At 43.0% G+C, this 24950-nt stretch overlaps 9 protein-coding genes across 9 annotated transcripts; 5 read left to right on the top strand and 4 right to left on the bottom strand.

The window, feature by feature from the left end:
* Positions 1–126: 126 nt before the first annotated feature.
* Bfra_010403 (uncharacterized protein) lies at positions 127–595 on the top strand (the record flags this gene model as incomplete). The annotated part of the gene is given in 3 exon segments (XM_037340735.1): positions 127–350; positions 366–396; positions 443–595. The coding sequence occupies 3 exon segments, from the start codon at positions 127–129 to the stop codon at positions 593–595; spliced, it is 408 nt and encodes a 135-aa protein (XP_037186378.1).
* Positions 596–1985: 1390 nt separating this feature from the next.
* Bfra_010404 (uncharacterized protein) lies at positions 1986–2585 on the top strand (the record flags this gene model as incomplete). The annotated part of the gene is made up of 1 exon (XM_037340736.1): positions 1986–2585. One exon carries the CDS (start codon positions 1986–1988, stop codon positions 2583–2585), a length of 600 nt encoding a protein of 199 aa, XP_037186379.1.
* An 805-nt stretch (positions 2586–3390) lies between these two features.
* Positions 3391–4494, bottom strand: Bfra_010405 (uncharacterized protein; the record flags this gene model as incomplete). Its single annotated transcript, XM_037340737.1, has 1 exon — positions 3391–4494. One exon carries the CDS (start codon positions 4492–4494, stop codon positions 3391–3393), a length of 1104 nt encoding a protein of 367 aa, XP_037186380.1.
* A 1070-nt stretch (positions 4495–5564) lies between these two features.
* Positions 5565–7072, bottom strand: Bfra_010406 (uncharacterized protein; the record flags this gene model as incomplete). Its single annotated transcript, XM_037340738.1, has 2 exons — positions 5565–6976; positions 7030–7072. The coding sequence occupies 2 exons, from the start codon at positions 7070–7072 to the stop codon at positions 5565–5567; spliced, it is 1455 nt and encodes a 484-aa protein (XP_037186381.1).
* Positions 7073–8088: 1016 nt separating this feature from the next.
* Positions 8089–9360, top strand: Bfra_010407 (uncharacterized protein; the record flags this gene model as incomplete). The annotated part of the gene is made up of 1 exon (XM_037340739.1): positions 8089–9360. One exon carries the CDS (start codon positions 8089–8091, stop codon positions 9358–9360), a length of 1272 nt encoding a protein of 423 aa, XP_037186382.1.
* Positions 9361–11243: 1883 nt separating this feature from the next.
* Bfra_010408 (uncharacterized protein) lies at positions 11244–11486 on the top strand (the record flags this gene model as incomplete). The annotated part of the gene is made up of 1 exon (XM_037340740.1): positions 11244–11486. One exon carries the CDS (start codon positions 11244–11246, stop codon positions 11484–11486), a length of 243 nt encoding a protein of 80 aa, XP_037186383.1.
* Positions 11487–12186: 700 nt separating this feature from the next.
* Positions 12187–14027, bottom strand: Bfra_010409 (putative cyclin-k protein; the record flags this gene model as incomplete). The annotated part of the gene is made up of 2 exons (XM_037340741.1): positions 12187–13371; positions 13563–14027. 2 exons carry the CDS (start codon positions 14025–14027, stop codon positions 12187–12189), a joined length of 1650 nt encoding a protein of 549 aa, XP_037186384.1.
* Positions 14028–14933: 906 nt separating this feature from the next.
* Bfra_010410 (putative wsc domain-containing protein) lies at positions 14934–17450 on the top strand (the record flags this gene model as incomplete). Its single annotated transcript, XM_037340742.1, has 4 exons — positions 14934–15822; positions 15966–16469; positions 16517–16684; positions 16792–17450. The coding sequence occupies 4 exons, from the start codon at positions 14934–14936 to the stop codon at positions 17448–17450; spliced, it is 2220 nt and encodes a 739-aa protein (XP_037186385.1).
* Positions 17451–19353: 1903 nt separating this feature from the next.
* Bfra_010411 (putative protein family upf0592 protein) lies at positions 19354–22935 on the bottom strand (the record flags this gene model as incomplete). The annotated part of the gene is made up of 2 exons (XM_037340743.1): positions 19354–20311; positions 20366–22935. The coding sequence occupies 2 exons, from the start codon at positions 22933–22935 to the stop codon at positions 19354–19356; spliced, it is 3528 nt and encodes a 1175-aa protein (XP_037186386.1).
* Positions 22936–24950: the final 2015 nt, after the last annotated feature.

Here is a 24950-nt window from a genome sequence, read left to right on the forward strand (position 1 = left end):
TCTCCCCGAATCAACCAGAGAAAATGTCTCCCATTGTGATCGTAACTCTATCAAAGCAGTAGCTGCCTCGATATCACAATTTGCCTCGTTGAAGTCATCGATGCATAGGAGGTGTAAAATTACACAATGAAGACCGCGAATCTAACAGTGCCAAATACCCAAGGGACGAATCCAGGGAGTCCAATTATCAAGAATAAGTATGGGCGCCGACTCTGCAGTCAAGTTACAGTCAAGATTTCCATGATAATGAGAAAAATTAAGGGGAACGCAAGTCTGGTGAGACCGCAGTGGAGAATATATTACTTGAAGACTTTAGACAGACCTCTCGGGACAACACAGATTCATACTTGGTAAGTCACCAACAGTAAATCTCTGGCAATTTCAGTCATAAGAGCAGTTAGTAGAGCAAACTCAACACTGAGGAAGACTCTTACACCTCTAGTACGAACAAATTAGCCGCTCACGCGAAGATGATATCTACAACGAACAGCTATACCCTGAAGAGGAGAGTATAACGCCTGCAGTCAGATCAGGGATTACGATCGATTATGATCGATCATCCGTGTATATTCACAAAGACAGTCCTCATGATTGAGCTATTAGCTATGGCCAACCTTCCATGTCTGCATACCAAGTGAGTATAACCAAGGGCCAAACCAATAATTATGAGGAACCTTCCAGGGGCCAAGCCTACAGGAGCACGAATTCTCGCCTTTGCAATAATTGATACGACGGAACTTCAGAACCTACCTACAATTAAGATACTGGAGCTTCCAAGTAAAGCACTGAGGCTTCCTAGAGAAGATACCAACACCAGGCGTCTCATTCTCAACTGTGCAGGTATTCCTTCTGTACACAGAGACATGGTCTTATTGAAGTCTGCAAATAAGAGTTTCCGTTTGTGAATGTTGCAATTCCTTTCAGTCAGTACAACATCAGAAGAAGAAGAAGATGCTATACGTGTCTCATACTCTGTATCTTTCTTGGCAGACATTTGAGATGATTTTTTTGTTAGGCTGCTGTAGGATTCAAGGCTAGATTTCTATTCCATAGGTACAAGACGACATCTTTTCACTCTTTATGTTGTTTCAAAGGAAAACTTCATCAAGGTTGCTAGCTGTGAGCTTCAGATATCGGATTGTGTATATACATGTACATAGGCTCAGAAAATGCCAGTCATTATTCTGACCAAATAGCAAACAATCTCGGACAGATCAGAAACTGAACACTATACAGCATGTCAATATTATGCTAAAAAGGTTGCAATAGGTCAGACTAAATAAGAGAAAGTGACAAAGGCAGATTATCCGAGTTCATCTTTAAGATTGAGTGAGTGCTTTGGCAAGCTCTCAAACTTTGTTATCTATGGATGGACATAATGAGTCTGCTCGAGCGATTATTGAATGAAATTGTTGATCAAAAAGATCAGATTTTCCCTTCATTATTCACACAATTTGTACATTGAAAGGTTTAAAAGTGAATTCGAAGTCGATCAGATGGGAGGTCCTCAGCCGAAGACATTGCACTCGACCATCTCAACAACAAATGTCTCCGACTTGATTTGTACTCTGGTCGAATTGTAGTTTCTTCATATATACTCAGGTTAAATGACTCAAATACAACGATATCCAATAGTTTGATTGAACTATGGAACAAGATTGGGTCTAGCTGGAGTTGTATCCTAGGTACCTGGAAAGAAATTCTCAACAAAAAGCTCCATCCAATCTTCCATCTCTCAGATTTGTCGAAGAAAATTACAAAATATTCACTCTGCGCCTCAACGTGGAAAAACGCGGTATTAAGATTACAATTTACTCATGATTATCAACTATTTAGACACCGTACCAAGATCTCTACTCCACTTCAAGCCAAGAGGGATGGCTTCCTCTTCTTCTTCCTCTTTTTCTCCAGACCAAATCCTCACCGCCAGCATCTTCAAACTCTCTCTCCAAACCTACCACCCACAACCGTCTACAATCTCAACCATGAATCTCGCCCCATCAACCACACCAAACACCTCGCCCCCAAATCCAAACCCAACCCAAAACACGCACTACACCATCACCAACCCCCTCACCTTCACCACCTTTCTCGACCAAAACCCCCCCTCCACAGCCTTCAGCATCACCCACCTAACCCTCGCTCCCTCTCCCCACCTAGGCCGCATCACCTCTCTCCCCCACCTCAACGACACTCTTGGCGATTCCCTCGGCGACGCCTCCACCTTCGCCGAACTACACTCCTGGGTTACACTCCTGCAACGACTCTCCCACGCCACTCCTGGACTCCGCTCTTTAACCATAATTTTCGACGCCGATATGAGTGGACGTGATACCCATGGATATCGAAGGGGTGTAGGTGAATGTCTCGGGTTTATATGGGCGATCGCCAGATTTCGGGGACTGGAATGGGTGGATCTGCAGGGATATTTTCCGGCGCAGTGGCCGTGGTATTTGAGAGGGGTGTGGACTGCAAATGGGCAGGCGACGAGGATTTATAATAGGGTGGAGGCGCCGGAGCGGGTGTTGAGGGAGTGGAGGAGGGGGACCGAGAGGTTGGATCCGAGAGAGTTTGGGTGGGAGTGAGGAGGGAGGAGTCAGGTGGATGGGGATGGATGGATGAGAAAGGTATAGTGGTTTAAGAAAGAAACGACTATTGCGATTGCAACTTTCGGATTTGTGGTTCGGTTCGGCTTATTGTGGTTTGGGAAGTCATCTAAAAGGAATGGCGGTTGATCTCCACTCATACATGTGTGCAAATCTTGCAACGCGAATTGTCAAGTTTATAATTGATGGACGAGGTAAATTAATGGCACGGTAACAATAAAAGGTTTTGCTACTTTATCAAGCGATTTGTGTATATATGAGTACATGACGTGCATATTCCTCGCGTTCTCTCTAGTAAACTAGTCGGCAGCTTCTGCGTCCAGATGGCCTTGTGGTCTAGAAGAAATGAAACCCCAAGATCCCCTGCTAACTATGCGAAGTCGAAGATATCCTACTTTCATTGAGAATGTGAATATTTTCTGAGTGAGGATTCGAGATTTTCTCTGCCATACCCAGAACGCTGTAGCCAATATGCCCCATTTACCACAAATCCCGTTGTTCCTTTCCCATCTCCTAAACTCCTTTCCCTGTCCGTCTCCTTTCACCCTTCGCCCATATCCTCTCTTTCTCCCATTGTCCCTTCATTCCAGTTCTTCTACATCTTCTCTAGCCAATTATACATTCCGCCCAGATTGACGCAAATTCAACTTGAAACATTAACTTCACTTGTCTCCATCACCATAACTCCATTTGCTACCATAAATCGTATTTGACTGTCGCATTGATTTCAACCAGTGTAGACTCAATTGATGAATCGTACCACTAAATTTCCTCCAGCGAGTCTTTATAAACCAAGCAGAGCTGATTCGCCGTCCAGCATAGTGTTAAAAAGTTCGTCATCAGAAAGCTTGTGCCATTCATTGTCTCCAGCGCGAATATTTTGGACATTACCAACTTCGCGCAAAAATTTGAAGAAATTTGATACGGGTCCAAATTCAGCTGTAAATTCAGGCATTCTGCCGGCGCTAGTAGTGTTGGTATTTACCGAGTCCATTAATTTATGGATGATGATTATAGATTTACATAGGGAGCTGTAATCAATGGCAAGATTCTGTATCGATGTAGAATGATCCCATGTCCAGCCAGGCAATTCGTGTATTTTCCATAATTTGTTCAAGAGCTGAGCTAGTTGACAGGCTTCTAAGGACTTTTTGCGTTGTTTAAGGGGGTAAATATATTTCGTTTGCCGTTCTATCCACATGAGCTTTCTGACATGACGAAATTTTGGATGAAATTTCAAGAGTTCTCTAGCGGTGGGATGAGCAAAATATTGATACTCCAAATGAAGCATTAAACCCTTTCCAACCGTTGGGGTCATTTGGTGAGCGAGATAGTGAAAATTTCGTATGTGGATGATGTCTCTTTTTGGATCGAAACGAAGGATTCCGTTATCATTATATGGCACATAGAAAATAGGAACAGTTCCAGAAAATTTCTTTAGTGCAAGTGAACGAGAGAAGCTATTGATTCGCAGTAAGGTGCGAGCTCCAGTCATCTTAACTTTAAATCCTTCATCTAAATTGACTTTACTGGAATCATAATGATACACACTCGCCAACAGACTTGGCTTCATGTAATAACTTTGCTTCTCCCCGTCGTTTTTAATGACATAGGTCCACAAGAGTTCGATAATAGCTTGTGGAAGTCCATAAAACTCCTTGGAAGCCGATATGACAGGAGCATTGTCTGTCCAATGGTCCATCCAGGTCTTTGGTCCAAAAGTTACTTTTTCTCTCTTCACAAGTGTCTTGATCTTTGAAAACAATTTTGAGGATTTGACCTTCGAGACTATTTCCTTTGGTTTGATGTTGAGTTTCGACTCGCTTTTCTCGGAGGAGAAGCTAAGTTTCGAGTTGTGCACCTTGTATATGACCTTGAGGGGAGCCATTTTGGGGCATATGAAGAAGGTATTTGAGATATTTGTTAGACGAGAAGAATGCAGATTCGAGAGGGATGTTATTCTGTAAGAACTATGGTAGGAGAATGAAAAAATAGATGCGAAAAGGAGATGTGAAAGAGAAATATGGAAGAGAAGAATGGGAAATTGTCAGAAATTAGTATGTGTGGGTGCTATGAGAAAAGAAAACATTGAAGTATTAAGAAGGCATATATAAAATCATGAGAGACTCAAAATCAAGAAAAATTAGATGTAGAATTGAAAATTGATTTGTGTGGGAGATTTCAATAGTGTATATAGTGTTAGCACTAATTACTAGATTAGGTTATCTGATATCGTCATCGAGAGGTTTAGTCTATTACCCCCTTTGTGAGAATGACTAATCATTGCCACGCCTCAATTGGGTTTTGTATGTTCTGGTGCGTGGTTCTAGTGATCTGGCGTTTTTGAATGGCTTCATATATAGTATGTCATACTTAGACAATGATGCGGTAAAGCGACAAATGTGACTACCTACCTAGTATGCAAGCTTCACCTACCATGAGTCTCATTTTCGATTTAAAATCTACTTCAGCTGCGAATGCACACGTATCATACTAGTGACTCAACAAACATTGAAATTGTCAAAAATGCCCGTAATTTTCTTCGAGTGTCTCTTTTGATAACATCTACTACATGATTTGTCTAGTTGTAATGGGAGATTAGGGTCAAAAGAGCACGTATACACATTACTGTACTATCACTCAGATCATAGCTAAATGATGAAAAGTGCTCTTTTAATTTTGAAAGCTATGAGGCAAATGAATTAGAATAATACACTCCTTCAATACATATATCCTAGTAATAAACTCCCAAAATATTTACATCTATCTTATCACTTTTAGATATTAAAAGATACCTGTATATCTTAGTCATTCCGTGGACGTTAAGAATCCCAGAAGCAGCTACAGTTGACTACCGGAAGTCTGGTCCAAAAACATCTGGGTGCCGATAAAGTCGTATATTGAAAGGCTACACGCCGAGAATACTTCAAGATTCGACAACACGTGATATTTTTGACATCAATGCCTTGATAGATTCACCTCACCTGGATTGGATCTCTTGTGCTGCTCAAATGCATCTTCCATGAGCTCTAGAATCTCTCTGCCGTGTTTGGCATCCTCGATATTCGTGTTGGAATTGAAGTATTTCTCCATCCACCGAGTAACTAATCTGCGAAGAACGGCTCGAATTGCAGTTCGACCCCTCTCACTAAGGAGATTTTCCGGAAGTTCAGCCAATTGAGGTGATGAGTAACAGTATTTGTCGATGAAGGATTCTATGTCGAGGTGGGCAATTCTGGTGGCATTTTCCTTGTTAACCCGAAAATATACAAGAGTATCATTTTCAACCTGAGGAATGCTCAAAACCTTGTTGACACTGCTGCCCAAGGTAAAAACCATAACACGGCATGCTAGCTTTTTACTCCGATAACCGGTCATCGCTCGTTGCAAGTTGAGGAAATTGGCAAGAGATTCGAGGTTCCATCTGAGTAAAGAGGAGAATACCTTTGGAACGACTAGACTGCCCGGATAATTCAGTCCTTTGAGATGCCATTTCTCTGCTGTATTATGCTGAACAGCGGTTAAAGAACGCAAGTTGGAACAGGCAAAGATCAGTCTGCTCAAGAAACTAATGTTGTGAGCTACTGCAAGCTCTTGGATTCTTTCACCGCGACTACGCACATCAGCTGTAATGTTAAAGAAGGAAAGCAAGTGTAGGGGAACAGCAAGGTGCCGAATCTCACTGAAAGACGCTGGAATTCGCCCTTTGTAGCATATCCTAATGTTACTATGATCTGGCTCTTCCATCTTGAGAATGAGAGTCGTATCTTGGTGAATACATACTGGAATGTTCTTGTTGAGAGATGGTAGCACGATTGGCAGATGCTTTAGATAAATTCTACGAAATGCCCTTGAGACAAACAAAATCGATGTATGTTTTATGTCAAGGTCCTCATTAAGTAGTATTTGATTATTGGGATCCAGGCTAACAGAGACTAGACGGAAATGATTGCGTTCCGGGATACATTCTTTAATTATCATATATTGAATCTCTGCGGGCAAGTTGTCGAAATAAATCGAATTGGTGGGACCTAAAACCATGTTTCCAGCACCATACGGTGGCCCTTGGCGTTCTTGAACCGCAATAGAAGTTGAGTATAAAGCATTTTCGGTTGTATCCTCTGTTTCTAGATGTCTTTCTGTATAAGAAGCTTGTACAAGATTTGAAATACTGGAAGAAGCGGATAGTGATGCATCGCCGGATCTGGGTTCGGCTTCAGATTTTGCAAATGATCTTTGTACTTCTGATATTGTGGGTGAGATTTCTTTTGCGGCTAATTTCGCAGGGGACACCATTTTCTCATTTTTGTCTTCTCGTGGAGCGATACTTGACTGTTTGGCTTCATGGTGGGAGTATTCGATGATAATGCCTGTGGTTGTTGTTAGTAGTTGAATCATAGACATTATCAGAAATATTGCTTACCATCATGCTCCATTTTGTGATTGACTTTTTTGACGGGATTCATGTTATGGAAAATGTTAAGTGTGGAGTCAGAATCGAAATACCCAAAAATGGTTGAGTTTTAAATACCTAGTAAATGGCACTACGTTCGTGTCAAATGACATACCAAGAGTTGTGCTCAACACTAGAGCAGCTACCCAGATAAGTTCCTTGACGATCTCGAAGCTTATATCGACATCAAGTGGGGCAAGATTTTGATTAACTGGATAGCTATGAAAGGAACAGGATATGGAATAAAAAATTGAATACATAATCAGTCTGTAGCAAACGAGCCTAGGAAACTATTGAACTTGTACGGAATATTTTTGGCTTGAGTCTATTTTATGTATGTCAAAGTTGTTAAGCGATAGGAAACGAGCATCTCCATGTGGATGTGGTGGGAGGGTCGATGTGTTTTAGATAAACCTTCGATCTGGTGAATTGGATATTGAGTAGATGCTTAGAATATGTTTTATAGAAACTAAAACATGTGAATACATATATAGAAATGCAGGATATCAATGGGCGTATGCAGGGTCTCGTAATCCTCGAGGCTAGTAGTACTAGTAGGAGGGAAAAATATCTCTCACCCAGACGAAAAGGGTGGTGCAACAAAGCAGTAAAATCTAACGAAGAATCAATCGACATCTCTGGGTTTGATAGAGCATAGTCTTTATTTTGATCAAATGCTTGATCTAGGAAAATGGTTGGTTGATTTGATCTTGAATACCAAGGAGAGTATACATCGTAGTCATTGTTCAGACTGGCCTAGATTAGCTGACTAGGTAGTTATCTAGCACGTGCCTAGAAGGTTACAGAGTTGCGCGGGCAGGCTTCTGATTGGTCGTTGCTTTCTGAGCTTCAAGAATTGCTGACTAATAACTATCCATTGTCACCGTTATATCTACGTGCGTACCTACCTACCTTTATAAAATTACAACCACACTTTTCAATAATACTTCTATTAATTTGATTATTTGACACCTCGACCTATCCAAAGACTTAAATCTATCAAGTCAATGTACTGAATAATAATGAATCATGGTTTTAACCAGGAAGATGGCAAAAGAGGCTTGTGCAGCTGCTCAACCACCTGCGACTTTCCATTCCTTTTCCCTTCTTCCAATTGAATTGAGGACCATAATTTGGAATGCTGCTGAAGATTCGCGGCCCGGTCGCCTCATCGAAGTTTACAACATACCAAACCATTATACAACCACCGGTCGCCCCACTTCTTTTGAATGGCATGCGATACTATGCGGTTGCGAAAAGAGGTGCTTTGAGCCTCCCCTGGCGCGAGTAAACCTCGAATCCAGAAATATTGCCTTGCAAAGGAGATCGAAATGTTTTGGACAGTGGGTGGACTGGGACAAAGATATGATATTCATTGGCAGTAGAGTCGGACATTTGCACAATACTGGGTTTCTCCACGCATTGGAAGTACAGAATTGTCGCGAGAAGCTGAAATATCTTGCCATCGATTTTGATTGCTGGGAGAACTCTTCTGTCTTTCCCTGCGCACGAAAGGCGGAATGCACCCCAGCTGCGATGATTTCACGATTACCGGGACTCCAAAAAGTGGTGCTTGCTCAAGCTTCGGGTGCTTGGCGGGATGGCAATGAATTTGAGGCACATGATCCTGGCCATTACCACAATATTTGGAGAAGCTTTGACGGGGCCGAGGCTTTTATGAAAGAGGATTTCGATGATCTTGTCAGATCTGAGAAGCAAAAACACACAAAGTGGATATTACACAGTTACTACAAAGGAATTGATGTCCGGAAAGCTTTGCCTGAGAAGGTTGACAAGTGGAGATGTTATGACGATAGTCATGAGGAGATTGGCGAGGACCCGGGATCATTCAAACCTGAATATGTTGATGAGTATAATTACCACTATGGTGGAAGTCGTGGAACTGCATTGATACAATTTGAGAAGATCAAAAATGCCTACTGGTGGGGCACTGGCGATGACCAAAACGATTACCACTTTCTAAGGGATTGGATTCAAAAGGACATTGATAAACTGAAGTCGATTTCCGGGAAGAAATTTCACGGAGATCCTGATTATAATACGTGGAAGCAACCTGAAATCGATTATGCATTGATACGAAGAACGGCTCCTTCTTGTTTCACTGACGATTGGGAAGGTCTTGAGAGAGAGTGGATGTATTATGGAGAGGCAGCCTGGGCGAGGGACCACCCTAGAAGCTACAAAGCTCGAGATAAATCCAAAGACTATCCAGCAGGCCAACATGTGCAAAAGTATACAAAGCTTTATCCGGCGTCTCAAAGGTGGCGTCTCGATGGTTAGAAGCCATCAGTAGCGATGGTTATTTTCAGCCCGTGGTGTTCAAAAGTCCGGGCCGGAAGATTGCAGTTCAGCGCTCAATGTTTGAAACAATACAACACTGACAGACGATTAAGATTAAGTACTCGGAATGATCTGAATCCTTTTTTTTTTCGGGATTGAAAACTTCTAATTATTGGGTTTCAACCTGGAATATTGGAATCCTTGCCCTCAACGATATCTTCGATATTGATGACGATACGAATGTCTTCAATGCAACCCCAAAATTTTGCAACAGATAAATACTGGCACCACAATGAGAACATACTTTAGATGCCTGCGGCTAGAAATTACAGAACCTTAGGCTTGCGATAGCAAGTAGCGAGATCAGCTGCCCGACTATTCTTCGGCGACACATACATATTAGGCAGAAATGTATGCAGAAATGTATGCAGAAATTCATGAAACTCTTCCCGGCTTCCGAATACCACAACTGATAACGAATCACCTAATCGAGCCATAAGATGTGCGGAAGATAATCTAAAAATACGGTTGGTTCACATTTCACTTGGTTTCGTTAGTCTGTATAGGTCTTAAATATTGAGATAGTCAAGGTGCATTTTGTTCACTATGGATGATACTAATCTAAGTATAATTCAATAAAGAGATTTATACGAATGGTTCGAATGAAACACAATCCGCAACCATCTCTCTCGCCTCTAATTGGTTAGCAGTCGTGGAATCTTGGCTCGGATAGCAACAGTGATCGTAACGGATATTCAATCGATACAACAAGGGCTAGTGAAACCAGATTTAGATTGTGGGCGTGAATAAAAATATCTTAGCTTATTACAACAACATGCACAGGATCAAACGATGGGCGACGATCATGGAGAAACTCGATGAAGAAATTTGATTTCCAGACCAAGCGCTGAAAACTGAAACATTTTCTTGAGCTTAGATTCCCATTCCTTCATAAATTGAAAGAAACTTAAGGATTAATGTGTCCATCAGAATGACGATTTGAATTAGTCCCTAACTTCTTTTTAAACTAGATAATTTGATATTAGGAAGAGCATAACGAACAGAACCAGAAAAAAACTACCAGCGACTCTGCGTCAAGTCTGTTCCCACCCCTGTCTCCGTCATCTACCACTATCATGACCCATAAATGGAATATCGAACATTGATATCGAATTTGGTGTGCAAGAACTAGGTAAGTCACGAGATTGTAGCTTCGTGACTCGATATCAAGGCATGAAAACTATCAGTCACGGCTTACTAGCATTTATTCCCATCTCCTGCATGCGCAACTGCCACAACTGCGCGTATTTTTCAGTAATCTTCACAACCATCAACTGTACCTGATCATAAATCCACCGCGTCGTCGTCATCAACCTCGTTTCAAAATAACTTGGTGGATGCGAAAAAAGTATATGATCAAAAAATGGTTCAGTGAATTGTTTAGTACCCGCTTTGAGCTTCGTGAAAGCATCATTCGTCTTCGACACATCTATCCGCATCCTTACTTGAACCTCCTCCGGCTTTTCATACCATTTCCATCGTGGAATTTTCCGCTACCTGACCATGTTGACCCTTCAGTTATCGCACAGAGCGAAAAACTATACACAATTCGCAACGAATTTCATGGAACTCTCCGCAACGTTCCTGTCAGACAAGCTCGTGACACTCCTCTTCGTTGTGTTTACCGCATATATGAGATCTTAATGATGGGTGACTATGTTCCATTGGGTAGCGAGACGGAAAATTTTTGGTATCAGTCGACAGAGAAATGGTCTTAAGCTCAATACCAGATCCAAAAGCTCCTGATCCGATCCGCTATGCAATTGTTGCATGTATAGTGGAAGAATTGGTACGCGCTTTTCAACTGGAGGTTGGCTCTGGGAATGCGTCGAAATGGGAAACACATCCGACGGAAGAACGAAGGTGACCCATATCCCCCGTATACTCCTGTGGTCGAACCTGATTGGACACGATCGGTGCCTCCTATTGAGCCAGATATGCCAAGAGATTTACCGTCTGAAATGGTGACTGGGAGTGGAAAACTGGTTCTGGAAGAACGTGGATGTGACGAAAACTTTGAAAAACGGAATGTCATCACGAATGTGGGTTGGTTTTATACAGTGTGATTTGATTGGTGAAAGACTTTAGGATTGATGAAGCACGGCACACATCATATAATCAACATGACAGTAAATACCGAAAGGTGTTTGATATGAGCGATGCAGTGGCCATGTTGAAGAATTTGAAAGACGTAAAAGGTCCACTGGACAGAGTATATATTCAGACGCTTAGAACGAACGGATTTGATGTGGTACCCGATGATCACACCATAAATCGTGTGGCTGCGGAGTATGATAGGGCTTATGGAGAGTAGGCGTTCGCTTAATTAGGAGTTGACATCATCAAAGTATCGTTCGATCAAGAGGAATTGAGACACTATTTAAATTCGAAGGGTGATTTGATTGTCGAATCTGAGCTGAGATATTGAGGAGTACTACGAGTATGGACAGTCTTTCAATAACTTTAATAATGTAGTAAGTCTCTATGATAACTCAATACAGAGCCATGTGATTAACGCACTAGCAATAAAATTGCCTGACAGACTTGGCTCTTCATGTATCCATATTGTTCGCGAAATGTTCCTCCACCCGCCCAATATTTGTACACCTCATTTGCCCCTGTCCCACATCTGAACCAAACTCCACGAGAGGCTTTTCCCTCGATAAAAATTGTATATCCCATGAACTCCATATCTTTCCCTAGTCCAATAGTACAAGAAATGGCCCAAGAACACCAAAGTCGAGCCGAGTAGCGTGATTAGAATTGTTATTGCTCCACCTCTCCTTCTTCTTGCTGATCCTCTGTACCAGCTCCGGCCTCAGTTGCCGCCAGAGAGGTTTTGGACTCAAGCTGGGAGTCAAGTTCGTTGTCTTTGGGTGCATCATCTTTATCATTTTGTATAGTATCTCGACTCTCGTCCAGTAGTGTGTTCCCATCGTTCGAAGCTGCAAGAGTTTCTGAGCTAGTATCTTCTCTTCTTGCTCGCTTCGCTAACGGCACTTCTTCTATTTGTTCATCTGCCTTGCGTTTTGGGCTGACTATCATGTCAGGATCGATATTTGACGAAACGTCATTTGTAGATGTGGTTTGGTCATGACTGGAAAGATCATTGGCGGCTGCTTTTAAAGGAGCATCATCTGTTCCAGAGGTAGGCGAAGGTCGAGAGTTATCAGTCGTTGAGGTCTGTGGCTTGCTATCTGGCTGACTATTTTCAAGCTTTTCTTTGGGCTGACTGTCACGAGATTCAAGGTCTGACTGGGAATTGTGCTCCGAAGCATTTGTTCCATTCCCATGGGCATGACCGTTGCCATTCTGATTTTGAGTATGCTCAGACTTTATACTAGTATCGGCTCCATTTTGTTCTTCCTTCCCACTTGAAGCATGAAGATATTTGGCAGCCGTGTTTCCGGGTTGGTCCTGGTCCGTGATCTGAAAAGGACTGTTGCTTAGGAATTTATGCAATATTAGTCCAGCTTCAACAATTTGAGGTTCAGTACCCTCAAGATGTTCCCACCAGTCTTTACCCTCTATTCGGGGAATTTCGCATTTTTTAGCAGTCGCGGCGAATAGAAGAGTTGTGATTGCAATGATCCGAGGGCTTGTTATGAGACCTAGAGTTGAATGATGGGTATCGCAGATCAATGCCCATGTATAATTCCTGAGCTCTTTGATTATGGCAGACTCGACACCCACCTTTGTAAATTCCTCAAAGAAACCCACGAGATATTTCAGCGGAGATGTAGCAGAAAGGTCGAAACATAATAACTCCAACATAAGCTCCTCATACATTAGAATGCTATCACGCCATCGCCAATATTCTTTAGAGCTGGCATCAACTTCAAGCTTCGGATTCTTCTGGGCAATCTTGATACAGGAGAAAATGAACTGTTTGGTTCCCCGTATAGTCTCTTCGGTCTTTGTCGCGAGAAATAAAGCTGTCGCTGCAATTTCCTAATAAAATCAATTAGTATTCATTGCGCCGGAGATTGTATAACAGAGCTAGACAAGCAGAAATCAAGCAAGCAAAATTATAGTATATGGCCTTACGATTTCGATTCAAAACGTGGTAAAGTCTACATCGGAAATGTGACATTGAAGGACGATTCATTAAAGCCAAAAGAGTTAGATAATAAAATACTTACATAGTGATGAATCCCAGTGCAACCCTTTTTGTCTAAAACCATGCTTCTGCGCATATAGAATCGGTGAAAGTAAAGACTTGCGACGCTCACAGTGGTCATAGGGATATGTAGCATATTTCCGATTGATGACATGAAAGAAACACCTTTTGCTCTGCGAATACGCTCTTCTTCGGGCGAGAGACCTTCTAGAATAGACGGAGTGGCTTTGAGCTCTGCCTCTGTGAAGAGCCATTGATCGGGAACTTTAGTCGGCATTTCTGATATTAATGCGTGCTTTGTTTGACGGAAAGGTTGTTCGGGAGGTAGGTGATGATTTGACAATCGCGGAGGCGAAGGAACCGCCGGTGGTATGTACTTCTCAGTTATAGTTGAGGCGCAAGAAGATGGAGGTCGAGTGTGAGTGTGGTTTGAATGATCATCCGGGAATTCGAATTCGGCAGTAGGATGTGGACCGGCGGTGGTCATAGGAATGAGGAATTGATAGAATTTGATTTGCGATCGCGAGGCTGTTGTAGACGTAAAATCTTGCTTCGTCTACGGGAAGGCTGTTGGGTAACTTTAAACAAGTTTACAATGTCCTTTTAAAGTCGGATGGTGAAAACATGTACAACTCCAATTGTGCTATCGTTAAAATTCATTATGGATGGAATTCATGTCACAATACCAAAGAGAAGACAATTGAAATCAAAATCGCGATAGCTTGAATCGAGCTAGTCGTATCTTAGCGTCATTCACGCCGTACACGTGACTGCGTGAACACGCGCCAAAATTCTACCGCATCTTAACAGTTAAACCGTTTCTTGTCTACCGTAGAGGAGGCATGGTGTAGTATGGAGTAATCTCGTATCGGCTGTGTTATCTCTAACTCGGCTTACAGTCGATTATATACCGAATGACTGGATACATTCCGTGTGTATGGCGATGACTAGGCGCGTGTCTCTAAATCAGCATTCCTCAGGAATCAGCATATCGACAATCATGTCGCCATGTCACTTCAACACCGACTGTGGTTGTGCTATTTTAACTCAATCGAAGTGATGTCGTGGAAGTAAAAACTCACAGCGAAGTCCAAGTGGACATCTTTGGCTGTACCACAAGATTCTGAGTAGGTTGATTTCTTTTTAAATAGTAGAGTGTGATGCTTTGTGGAATTTTGTTCTATGGGGATGACTTCGAGCAGCTCATAGCGGAAGTGCCGCAATATGAGACATTCTTTCTAGACGTGAACCGCATTTCTGCTTAAGCATTCCAACTCTTCAGCGCGACAAGCCCCAAGCTATGCGTCTTAGTTATAGTCAGGAAACCCTCGCAGATATCATGAATCTATTGCTGTCATGTAGAATCAACAGCGGGACTTCAATATCCAACATTATGATTCTATCAAATCTGCTCATAGCTTCCCTAGGCATCATTTCAGTCACTTCGTCTCAATCATTCAGTGCCACCAATGTTTGCCTAGATGCACTCTCATCAGAGCCTAATGACGCCAAAAGTTTTTGCACACAATATTTAGTCTCGAGCACTATCCCTATTCCTTCATTTGCGTCACCGTGTTTGGCCACCGACCCATCTGATAATCAGTTATTTAAATCTTGTTACGAGCTGCTTCATCAATTGGAGAACGAAGTTTCACTACCTGAAGTGCCACATCTCGGCGTGATTGAGGAGCCTGTCAAGCGCGGAGAAACATTACCTCGTGACGGAGGCTTCTTTAATACAGGAAGTGTTCCATCAGTAACAACCAACATTGGGACATATGATAATTATGGATGTTTCGAAGATAGCACTCGGGGAAAACCTCTAGGCTCTCCGCTACTCAATTTAATTGGATCTGCCGCGGACACAATTCAGAGTTGTGTAAATGCATGTTCTATCTCGGGACAAAATGGAATACCATATCGCTATGCCGGCATAGAACCTGGATCTTGCTGGTGTTCTAATTATATCTCGATACTCGCCATCAAAAGCTCTTCGTTTTGTCAATCGACCTGCCCGTCTAATTATGGCAAATATTGTGGGGGTATCGTTGGTGGAATACTTCACATGCAGCTATATGAGTTGAAAAATGTGAATCCTACATCAACGATGTCTGTGAAAACGACATCTTCTTCGCTGAAATCTTCTGTTAAGCCATCTATCTCAACGTCACAGTCAGGGACTACATCTAAATTCTTGAGTTTGACGACGCAAACGAGCAGTCGAAAGTCTTCGTCGATTTCCAAATCTTCTTCTTCTGCTAGCCCAACCAACCCCATTTCGAGTATATCAACAGTTCCTGCTTTTCCCACAACGAGCAATATACCATCTACCTCTTTTTCGCCAATTATCGAAATATCATCCACCACCAAATCATTTGGGTTACCTCCCGACCCCCAACTATTCCTCCAATCGTTGGTCCTACAGGCTCAGAAAGTTACATCCTACCATCGGGCACTTTCGCTTATCCGAGTGAACTATCAACTCCTACCCAATCATTCGGCTTGCCTCCTGATCCTCCAACTATCCCTCCTATCGTTGGTCCCACTGGTACCGACAGTTACATTCAACCGTCGGGTACCTTTGCTTATCCGAGTGAAGTTTCTACCACAGGTAAACCTAATCCTTGGGCATCTTTAACACTTGAGGAGCCTAAATTTTGGACACAAGTACCTTCTGACGCAGTTCCAGGCTTTGTAGAACCAACGACTACTCTTCAATCCATATCCACAGCAACATCTCCCCCTCAAAAGGTTAAACGCGAGTATGATATCACCGCCCCTGATAGTCCATGGCTTGCTCTGCTTCCCCTGACCTCCCCAGAGATTTTTAAAGAAGTTCTTCCCGGCCAAGTTCCAGGATGGGATCAACACGCCATAGCTAAAGAGAAAAAACTCAAGTCTCGGGAATATGATATATATGCACCAGACAGTCCCTGGCTTCCTCTTCTCCCCTAACTTCTCCAGAAATCCTCAAAGAAGTCACTCCCGATCAAGTTCCGGGTTGGAAACATCAATCTATTGCTCAACCACCCGATAAAGTTAAACGTGAATACGATATCAACGCCCCCGACAGCCCTTGGCGACCCGTTCTTCCTCTCTACACCCCCTCCATCCTCAAATCCGTTCCCGAAGGCCAAGTCCCCGGTTGGCGAGGCCAAGCTTCAGCTCCTCTCATCCCGATTCCGACGTTCCTCCAAGGACCAAAACTAAACCCAAAACCAAACATCGTCGTCAACTTGGTCCTCTCCCAGAAAACTTCCTCGAACCTCCCGGTCGTCCAGATTTCATCAAAGCCTACCCAGAAAAAGACAACAACAAACGTCTCCCCGCACCCTTCAACAAAATGCCCGATGCCGTCGACCCCAAAACTGGCAAGAAATTACCCATCCCAAAGCCGAAACCCAGATACAGCCATTCGAAAATCAGCCTGCAGAAATTCCCCAGCTTGAAAGAAATAGGATTGGAACAAGATGGGAGAGAACATCAAAATGAAGAAGATACAGATGCAGATGTAGATGCAGATGAAGATGAAAATGAAAAAACCGAAAACGCAAAAAGGATCTCGGATCTGCAAAAAATCAGAGATAGACGCTACGCGCACAAACTCCATTTACAAGGAACACCCAAAGCGTATGCGGAGATGCGAGAGAAGAGCGAGAGAAGCGCGCACAAGGGACACAAACGAATAAAGATGGAAGAATGGGAGAAGAGGATTTTTAGGGGATTGGGAAAGGAGGAAAGGAAGGGAGAGGAGGAGGATTTGTTGTTGAGGGAAGACGCGATTATTAATCGTGTGTGGCTGGGAGAGGACGGGCAGGAACTGGAAGATGGGGAGGACGAAAGTTGGACATGGAGAAAATGGAGTGGAGGGGGAAAGAGGAAGGGGAGAAAAATTCGCTTGGAGAGGTGAGGTAAGGTGAAGGGAGTATTTACTTGATGCATGGAATGAGATGAGATGCATCGCATGTTAGCATGAGGAATCTTGGAATGCGAGGTTGGAGTTGGAAGCACTACGGTGGTTTGATTATTAAATTGGAAAACAGACACAGCATGAACAATCGACTAAATATTTCATCGCTGAACCCGAATGGAAATCCGAATGTTAAGAAGGCTCACTTATCACATCCAATGTTACCGCGCGATACATCTCTTCCATTGAATTTGAACGAGCGGCTGGAAGCTGCTGAGCTGATCACGAAGGGGTTCTCGGAAAGGCAGTTGAGAGCTGGTCTTACTTACTTATTTACCCGTTTGAAATTGATGTTGAAAATCACCGTTATATCTATTCGTATTCAAAAAATTTCAGATAATTTTATATTGTATCACTCAAGGACTCACTGCTTTATCCATCCACTCATCCCACTATATACAACAAAATAGGTACCACATTACCACATTACCATACACCCTCCTCTCTCCCTTCCTCTCACTTCTCATCCCAATCCCACAAATTCAAATTCAAATCTTCAAATCTTCAAATCAATAATCCACACCCACTCATCCACCCATCCACCCACCTATCACACACAAGACACAAGACACAAAACACAAAACACAAAACACAAGAATAACCCCATCAACCCCCATCAAACACCACACACACACACACACACACACACACACACACACACACACACACACACGCACGCACATACTAGCCTCAAGCTAAGCTTTCAACCCAAACAATCTCATCTCATTATCCCCTAAAATTGTATCCTCATCCCAATCCCCAATCCCCAATCCCCAATCCCAGATTCACACATATGTATATATATATATGTACATGTATAATTTCATACACATCACACTTTGAGAGAAACACTTTCCCCCTCCTCTCTCCCCCGGAAAAAACCACAGAGAGCGAAACTCAAAAAGACAAACAAACAAGTAAATAGTAGACTCAAGTCCATTCATTCATTTGATTCTCAAAAATCCATCCACATATCCACGCATACATGCATGTATTCCATATATTGCACTCCAACTATGCTATACTATACTATACTAACTATGCTATCCAACCCTACCCCATCCATTCCTAATCTATGATATCCTATACCCGATATATACCCTATGACCAAACCACCTTAAACATCCCTCTTTTAAATTTTCACCGCCCTCCTCTCCACCGTCCCCTCCTCACCACAAACAATCTCACCCCACAACCTCCATTCCCAATAAGATCCCCATCTATAATCATCCCTCCAATCCCCTCCCCTCCCACCTCCAAGTCTCCCTTTCACTTCTATCCCCACATCATACCATACCATACCATACCATACCCAACAAAAGAAACCAAGCAAACACACGCATATATGCCAATGAGCTAGCCAAACAAAACAAAACAGTCTCCTACGCTATGAAATATGAGTCAAGGAAAAAACAAGAAAAAAAGCGAACGGAATGCAATGAAACCACACCACCCAAAAGCCGTAAAAGGTAAGAAGAAGAAAAAAAGTGCCCAACACCATTTGCTATGCAGGTATCTAATATGTATTTCATATACGCTAAGAAGGAGTGTATCCATTCCAATCCTCCAATCCATGTCCAATCAATCAATCAAAAGTTCCTAATGCTCGAACCAAAAAATGTACTGGAGTATCTGTAACAATACTACTCATTATCCAACCATCTCATACTTTTTCATCCAACCCGATAATTACCACTTCACTCCTTTCGGATCAACAGTGTAGTTATATCCAATTCCACTACGTTCATCCTCTATACAAAATAATACCCCTCACATTATCTTCTGATCCCTCCATTTTAGTTAAAGTTAAATAGATTGCGCTTCATCATCACTGCATCATTTTTTATGCAGCGAATTTCCTAAATCCCTCTACACCCAAAGTAGGAACCTCAACCCATTTCAGGGTTGGTACTCCCTCCGACCTTCTCCTCTCAACAAAGTTATTGCACTCTCCAACGATCTGCATCCATTCCGCTAACGCCCTACCCGCATATTTCGATCTCGCGAATCTATCTCTCCCGGCAAGTTTTGGATCCAGCGGTGCTACCTCTTTACTCATTCCTGGAACTCGAGCGCCAAGCCATGCATGAGCTGGGGCAGGAAGACGAGGCGGTGTGAGTTTTCTTTCATTTGAAACATCAGATCCAGCAGGTCCTCTACCAGCTGCGCCACCTTGGAGGATCGAATGCGCTTTTTCAAAATTCTGAGCCCATTCCAAGGAGAACTTAAAGCTATAGGCACGATGAGACGCAGTAGCTGGAGGAGTTTCGCTGTCACTTGAATTTTTGGAACGAAGGGCGGGTCTAGTCCTTGCCACAGATGTAGCTTTCCTTGCTTCCTCGAGTGCTTTCTTTTCCGTTGCAGGTTTGACGGATGTGGAAGGAGAAGCAGCCGATTCTGGCGAAGAAGATAGAGATGGAATGATTTTCCCCATAAATGTCCACCTTTTCTTGTTTGGAGTAGTGGGTGCTTCGCTAGCAGGTTTGGGAGGTTCATTTTCATTTTCTTTGTTTTCTATTTGTGCCAGATCTCCTAGAAGTGACTGTCTTTTGTATGCATTAGACGGTTTTCGAGGTAGGTTTGAAGCGTTATTAGTTGTCATTAAGCCATCAAATCCTAGAAAGAGATTTGGCGCAGGCATTTGTGTATCATTACGGATGATCAGAAGTCGTCGGCCAGGTGCTGGATAACAAGGTGTTGTAGATGGAGGAAGGAGGTCGGAACTCTCAGCCGTTTGTTTGAGGAAAAGGTAGTTTGCCCAGGTACCCTTGATCCGCGAAGAAACAATACCAAATATTTTTCTATGTTTTGATTAGTTAACGTGCCTCACAGAAGGTGGATAAAGTATGACTCACGTATCAAGATCAGTAGCCTCCCCATCCTCGCGGCACAATCTCCAGCATAACAAACGCATATAATATGCGCGGACCATGGGACACCAATGATTGAAGAACTTGTCAAATGTCTCCTCGGTGAGCAACCACTCCAAACACAGAATCTCCTTTCGAGACTCATTGCTTGTGACAAGGTTCCAGGCAGAGTAGAGAAATGCGAATAGACGGATTTCCGACATACTGTTCTGGCTCTCCAGAATCTTTCTGCAAACATCCAGCCAGAAGTGCCATTCGATGAAATCATCTTCAAATGCATGAGCATGATGGAATCGAACAAATAGTGAGAGTGCTTCGTCCATGAAGTCGCACAAAACGAAACATGCATTATGATCATACAAGGACGTCCTTCGTGCTGAAGCTTGCATCATTTTGCTAAAAGCCTGGGCGAAAGTCATTCGGGCAGGCTCAAAGTCGGCAGGTCTTTCAGAAAGAAAGTCTCGAAGTAACATAATTAAGCGATTTTCGGCCATTAGCCTAGCGGAGTTGGTGGAGGGGAGAGGCAAAGCAGCAGCGGATGCATCGGCACCCGCAAGTACGTCGTCAAAGGTAATTGGAAGTGCTTCAACTGCTGGTTGACGATGGATTGTAGCATCCAGAGCAGTCAAAATCTGTGCTTGAACCAAAACAAAACCCGGCGCGCGTGCTTTGCTTGCAAACGGAAGATCTGAAGGCAGAAATTGCTCGGCCAGGATATGATAATGTTTCGAAAACACATAGAAAAGATCACTATCTCGTCCGCACCATCTAGCAGCCCACGGGCCGTACCATGGTATCTTGGAAACAAGAATTGATAATGTAGGATCTTTCCGGAGCTGATTAGACATTGTCATCACTGACGTCCAGCCCAATACTCGAACATGTGGCGGAAATGTAGCCGCGACTTCTTCAGTTTCCACTTTATTGGGTCGTTTTGGTAAACCCAACTCATCGGCAACACGTTTCAAAGTGTCAGCCGGTGTCTTCCATATTCGAACCAGTATTTCTGAAATTCCAGGCACAAAAAAGAAAGCATAAGCAGCAGCCTTTCCACAAAATGTGACCAGACTTGCAGGAGCATGTCTAAGTGACATTTTGGCAACCACAAAGTGCATCTGAGATGTTAAATTTTGAATAAACAAATTCCTGACATTGTGATAGACAGACTCGGCTAGAAATTGTGATCCTGACGAGTTCAGAGAGCTTGAAGATTTTCTCCCACGTATAGACATGCGCTCAGTGCGCTCAGGAGATCGGTTAGGAGATCTTTCCGATAGGGGCGAGAATTGCGATGGTCCGAGTCTCCATTCTGGCCGTGTCATGATCATCACAATGGCTTCAAGCAGTACAGGACGATCTACGCCAGATACTATTTGATTCGCCCGTCCATCTAGTACTTCCAGAAGCCCAAGCCACCATTTATTAAGTATGTTGATTCTTCTATCAATATCTTCCGGGCGAAGACATCTATTGGATGGGTGGTTGATATTATTTCGAAGAAATGGTAATAATGTAGAGCGAACGACGTTGGTTTTTAACGACAGTGATTTGGATTGAAATTTAGAGTAATCGTTTTCTAACCCTCGGAAAGCCTGCCAGAGTTCATCTCGTTTTCGTGGTGTCTCGACACTCAGAAGCTTTTCCGTGGAGAAATTTTTGGGTAGCGGAGGGACTTTGTCAATTGAAGTCCTCGGAGTAGATCTGTTGTCTATCGAGCTACCTGGTAGACTGCTGGTGGATGAATTGACGGAACCGAAGCTTGCGATACCCAGTATACTACTCGGTCTCTGCCTGATCTTTCGAAGAGTCGAATTCCTCTTCACTGGAGGTGGCTTGGATGGGCTATCGATATCCTCAACTGTGTGGTCGAATTTCGCGGGAATGACTGCCGGAGGGGCAAGTATGGTGGTCGCCATTTTTGATGGCCCTTCACCTCTCCCATCGCCCTCAATTTGTTTTCCTGCTTTTCGATTACTTGGGGACGGCGATCTTGACGATGACGAAATCCAAGACTTTCGTGCAAACGTAGCGAAAGATTCTGTTACAGATTTCGTCTTATCTCTGGAAGCCTTGGGAATTTGCGGCACTGGAGGTGCTTCATCAGGTGTTGAATTGGCATATTCAGGAGCGGGGTGTCTCTCGGGTGATCCCTTCACCTTTTGAATCCAAGACTTTGGACGTGCCACCAGTGATTGTCTCCTCCCAACTCTCTCATTCTTTGCCTTTTCTTCCTTTGTGAGTTGGTTGGTCGATTTTCCTTCTCGGATGGAATTTGATTTTGGTGAAGGTGTTTCTATTTGTGGGAAGGGAAAAGATGGGGTGCTCGCGGCAGAGTTCAGTCTATGTAATTCCCCTTCATTATAATCGGTACTCGCATCTTCAATGGTTGGTAAGGTGCTGAAGCTCGCAGATCGTGGAAGTTCGGTATCGCTATGAATGGAGGATCTCTTGTACTCAACATTAACTAAATCGGGGATATTGGAAGAAGAGTGAGAACGAGGGAAAGTAGTCTTCGATTCGAAGACCGAAGGCATTGTCAAGGTAGAACCATGCATGGCCGCAACAGACTGCGTAGAGCAGAGAAATGTAGCAGAATTTAGATGAACATTGCAATTCTTTTTTTCTACAAATGGAGATTCAAACAAGCAAACAAAACGAGTGACAGATTAGTCGCGCGTTCTCTGACCTGCAGAGATGTCGACTGATTTGATGAGGCTGAGTAAATTTCCAAGATTGAATTCCTTCTGGAATAGAATATGTTTTCAAAAGCTAGGGTGATAGGGTACGGAAGGCTGTTGGAGGATGGTGCCCGAGTCTTCCGTTTCACAATCTCTCGAATTTAAACGATTGTGGGTACTTTTTTCCTCTTCTTTCTTGTAGGAATTCAGAATTGTATAGAGGAAAGAAGTAATTGGATTGAAATTGAAATGAATCGATTCGACTTGAATGTACAAATAAGTAGGAGGTAGGTGTTGGGTTGGTAATTCTTTGGGAATCCGCGTAGTTGAGGTGAAAGCGAATGTGAATATGAATGTGGTGGGTAGTGGTAGTGGGTGGTAGTGGTAGTGGGTGGTGGTAGTAGTGGTGGTGGTGGTAGTGGTAGTGGTAGTGGTAAGATAGGCACTTCCGGGATTGTCGCAAATTAATTAACCACGATATAAAAATGTCGTATCTGATGGGGGAAGGTGGTATAGGATAGTATGGAGGAAGTTGTATGTAAGGAAGTATGTATGCACAAACGAATGTCGAATTTATGTAGATGTTTCCGTTAAAAGGAAGATTTTTGATGGAGAAGAAAAAGAGGAGAGCGTCAAAGGATGTACGACGATGATGGTGAGATGAAGATGCATGAGACAGAAAGAAGAAAGTGAGGAGAGCGAATGAGAAGGAAGAGAAGAAGGAGGAGGAGGAGGAGAAGGAGAAGGAGGAGAAAAAAGAAAAAGAAATTTGAAAATTCACGACCAAATCACGATAAAATCAACATGGTTCAATCAATTAAAAACGTGGATTTTGATAGCGATGAGGGATGAGTGATGGCTAGTAGTTGACCCTGAGTGAGCGATGAATGAAGGTGGAGTGTTTTTGGTTAACTCAATGAGGCTGGGCTTAGGATTAATTGATGGAAAAGGATAGTTCTATTGGGTGTGTCTTTCGTCTTTGCCTTGATATCGAGATTATTCCATTCTGTCTAGGTAGGGGATGATGGATTAATATCATTCCCAATACGTAGATTCATGGGAATTCACAAAAAGATAGGGATCGGAAGGATGCACCATATATACTACATACAACACAATACAACACCACATAACACAACATAACATCAGTCAGCATCGGTACAAGACCGAGTAGTATGTATATCTAGGAAGTGACAGTCAACATCGCCATCGAGTACATAGGGAGAGGGTATATTCCGGACAGAGAAATCTTGGGCTTCACGTATCAAATATCCAGGGTCCAAGAGAACAAACGTGCATTCATCAATTATACTAAAGTCCTTCATTCAGACCGGCACTTCGGAATCAGGATGAGTCCAAGCACACAATTGGATGGAAAAGAAAGACCAAGTGTTGAGTAGAGTAGAGCAGGGATCTGCCTGAGCTCCTGAGGTATCTTGAGAGATCTTTGGACACCTCAATAGACCCTTGATATATACGAGGCATCATATATACTTTGTACATACATATCTACAAAGTATAATTAATCCTGACATCGCCTTTTCTCAACATACCTACCTATTCGTGTACTACTAGGTATATACACAAGTGTACTTGTGCTCAATTCTATTACACATCCGTCGTCAGTAGCGAATGCTCATCACTTCATTGGACATACTGTGCGATTGATTGTGTGTATATATGTATGCAGGTTTCAAAAAACTGACTGTATCGGCTCGTACTTCTTTCCTCTTCATTCATTAACCCCCCTCCCCTTATCATGGCCGCCTCGCAATGGATTGATACCAAGCATCCAATTAACCAACAAAATTCTATTTTTAGCTGAACATGTCGTACGTATTACCTGACGTTCATTACCTTGATCTATCTATGATTCTGACATGTTGCATGTG

Source organism: Botrytis fragariae (genome assembly GCF_013461495.1).
Source record: "Botrytis fragariae strain BVB16 chromosome Unknown tig00000797, whole genome shotgun sequence".
NCBI lineage: Eukaryota > Fungi > Ascomycota > Leotiomycetes > Helotiales > Sclerotiniaceae > Botrytis > Botrytis fragariae.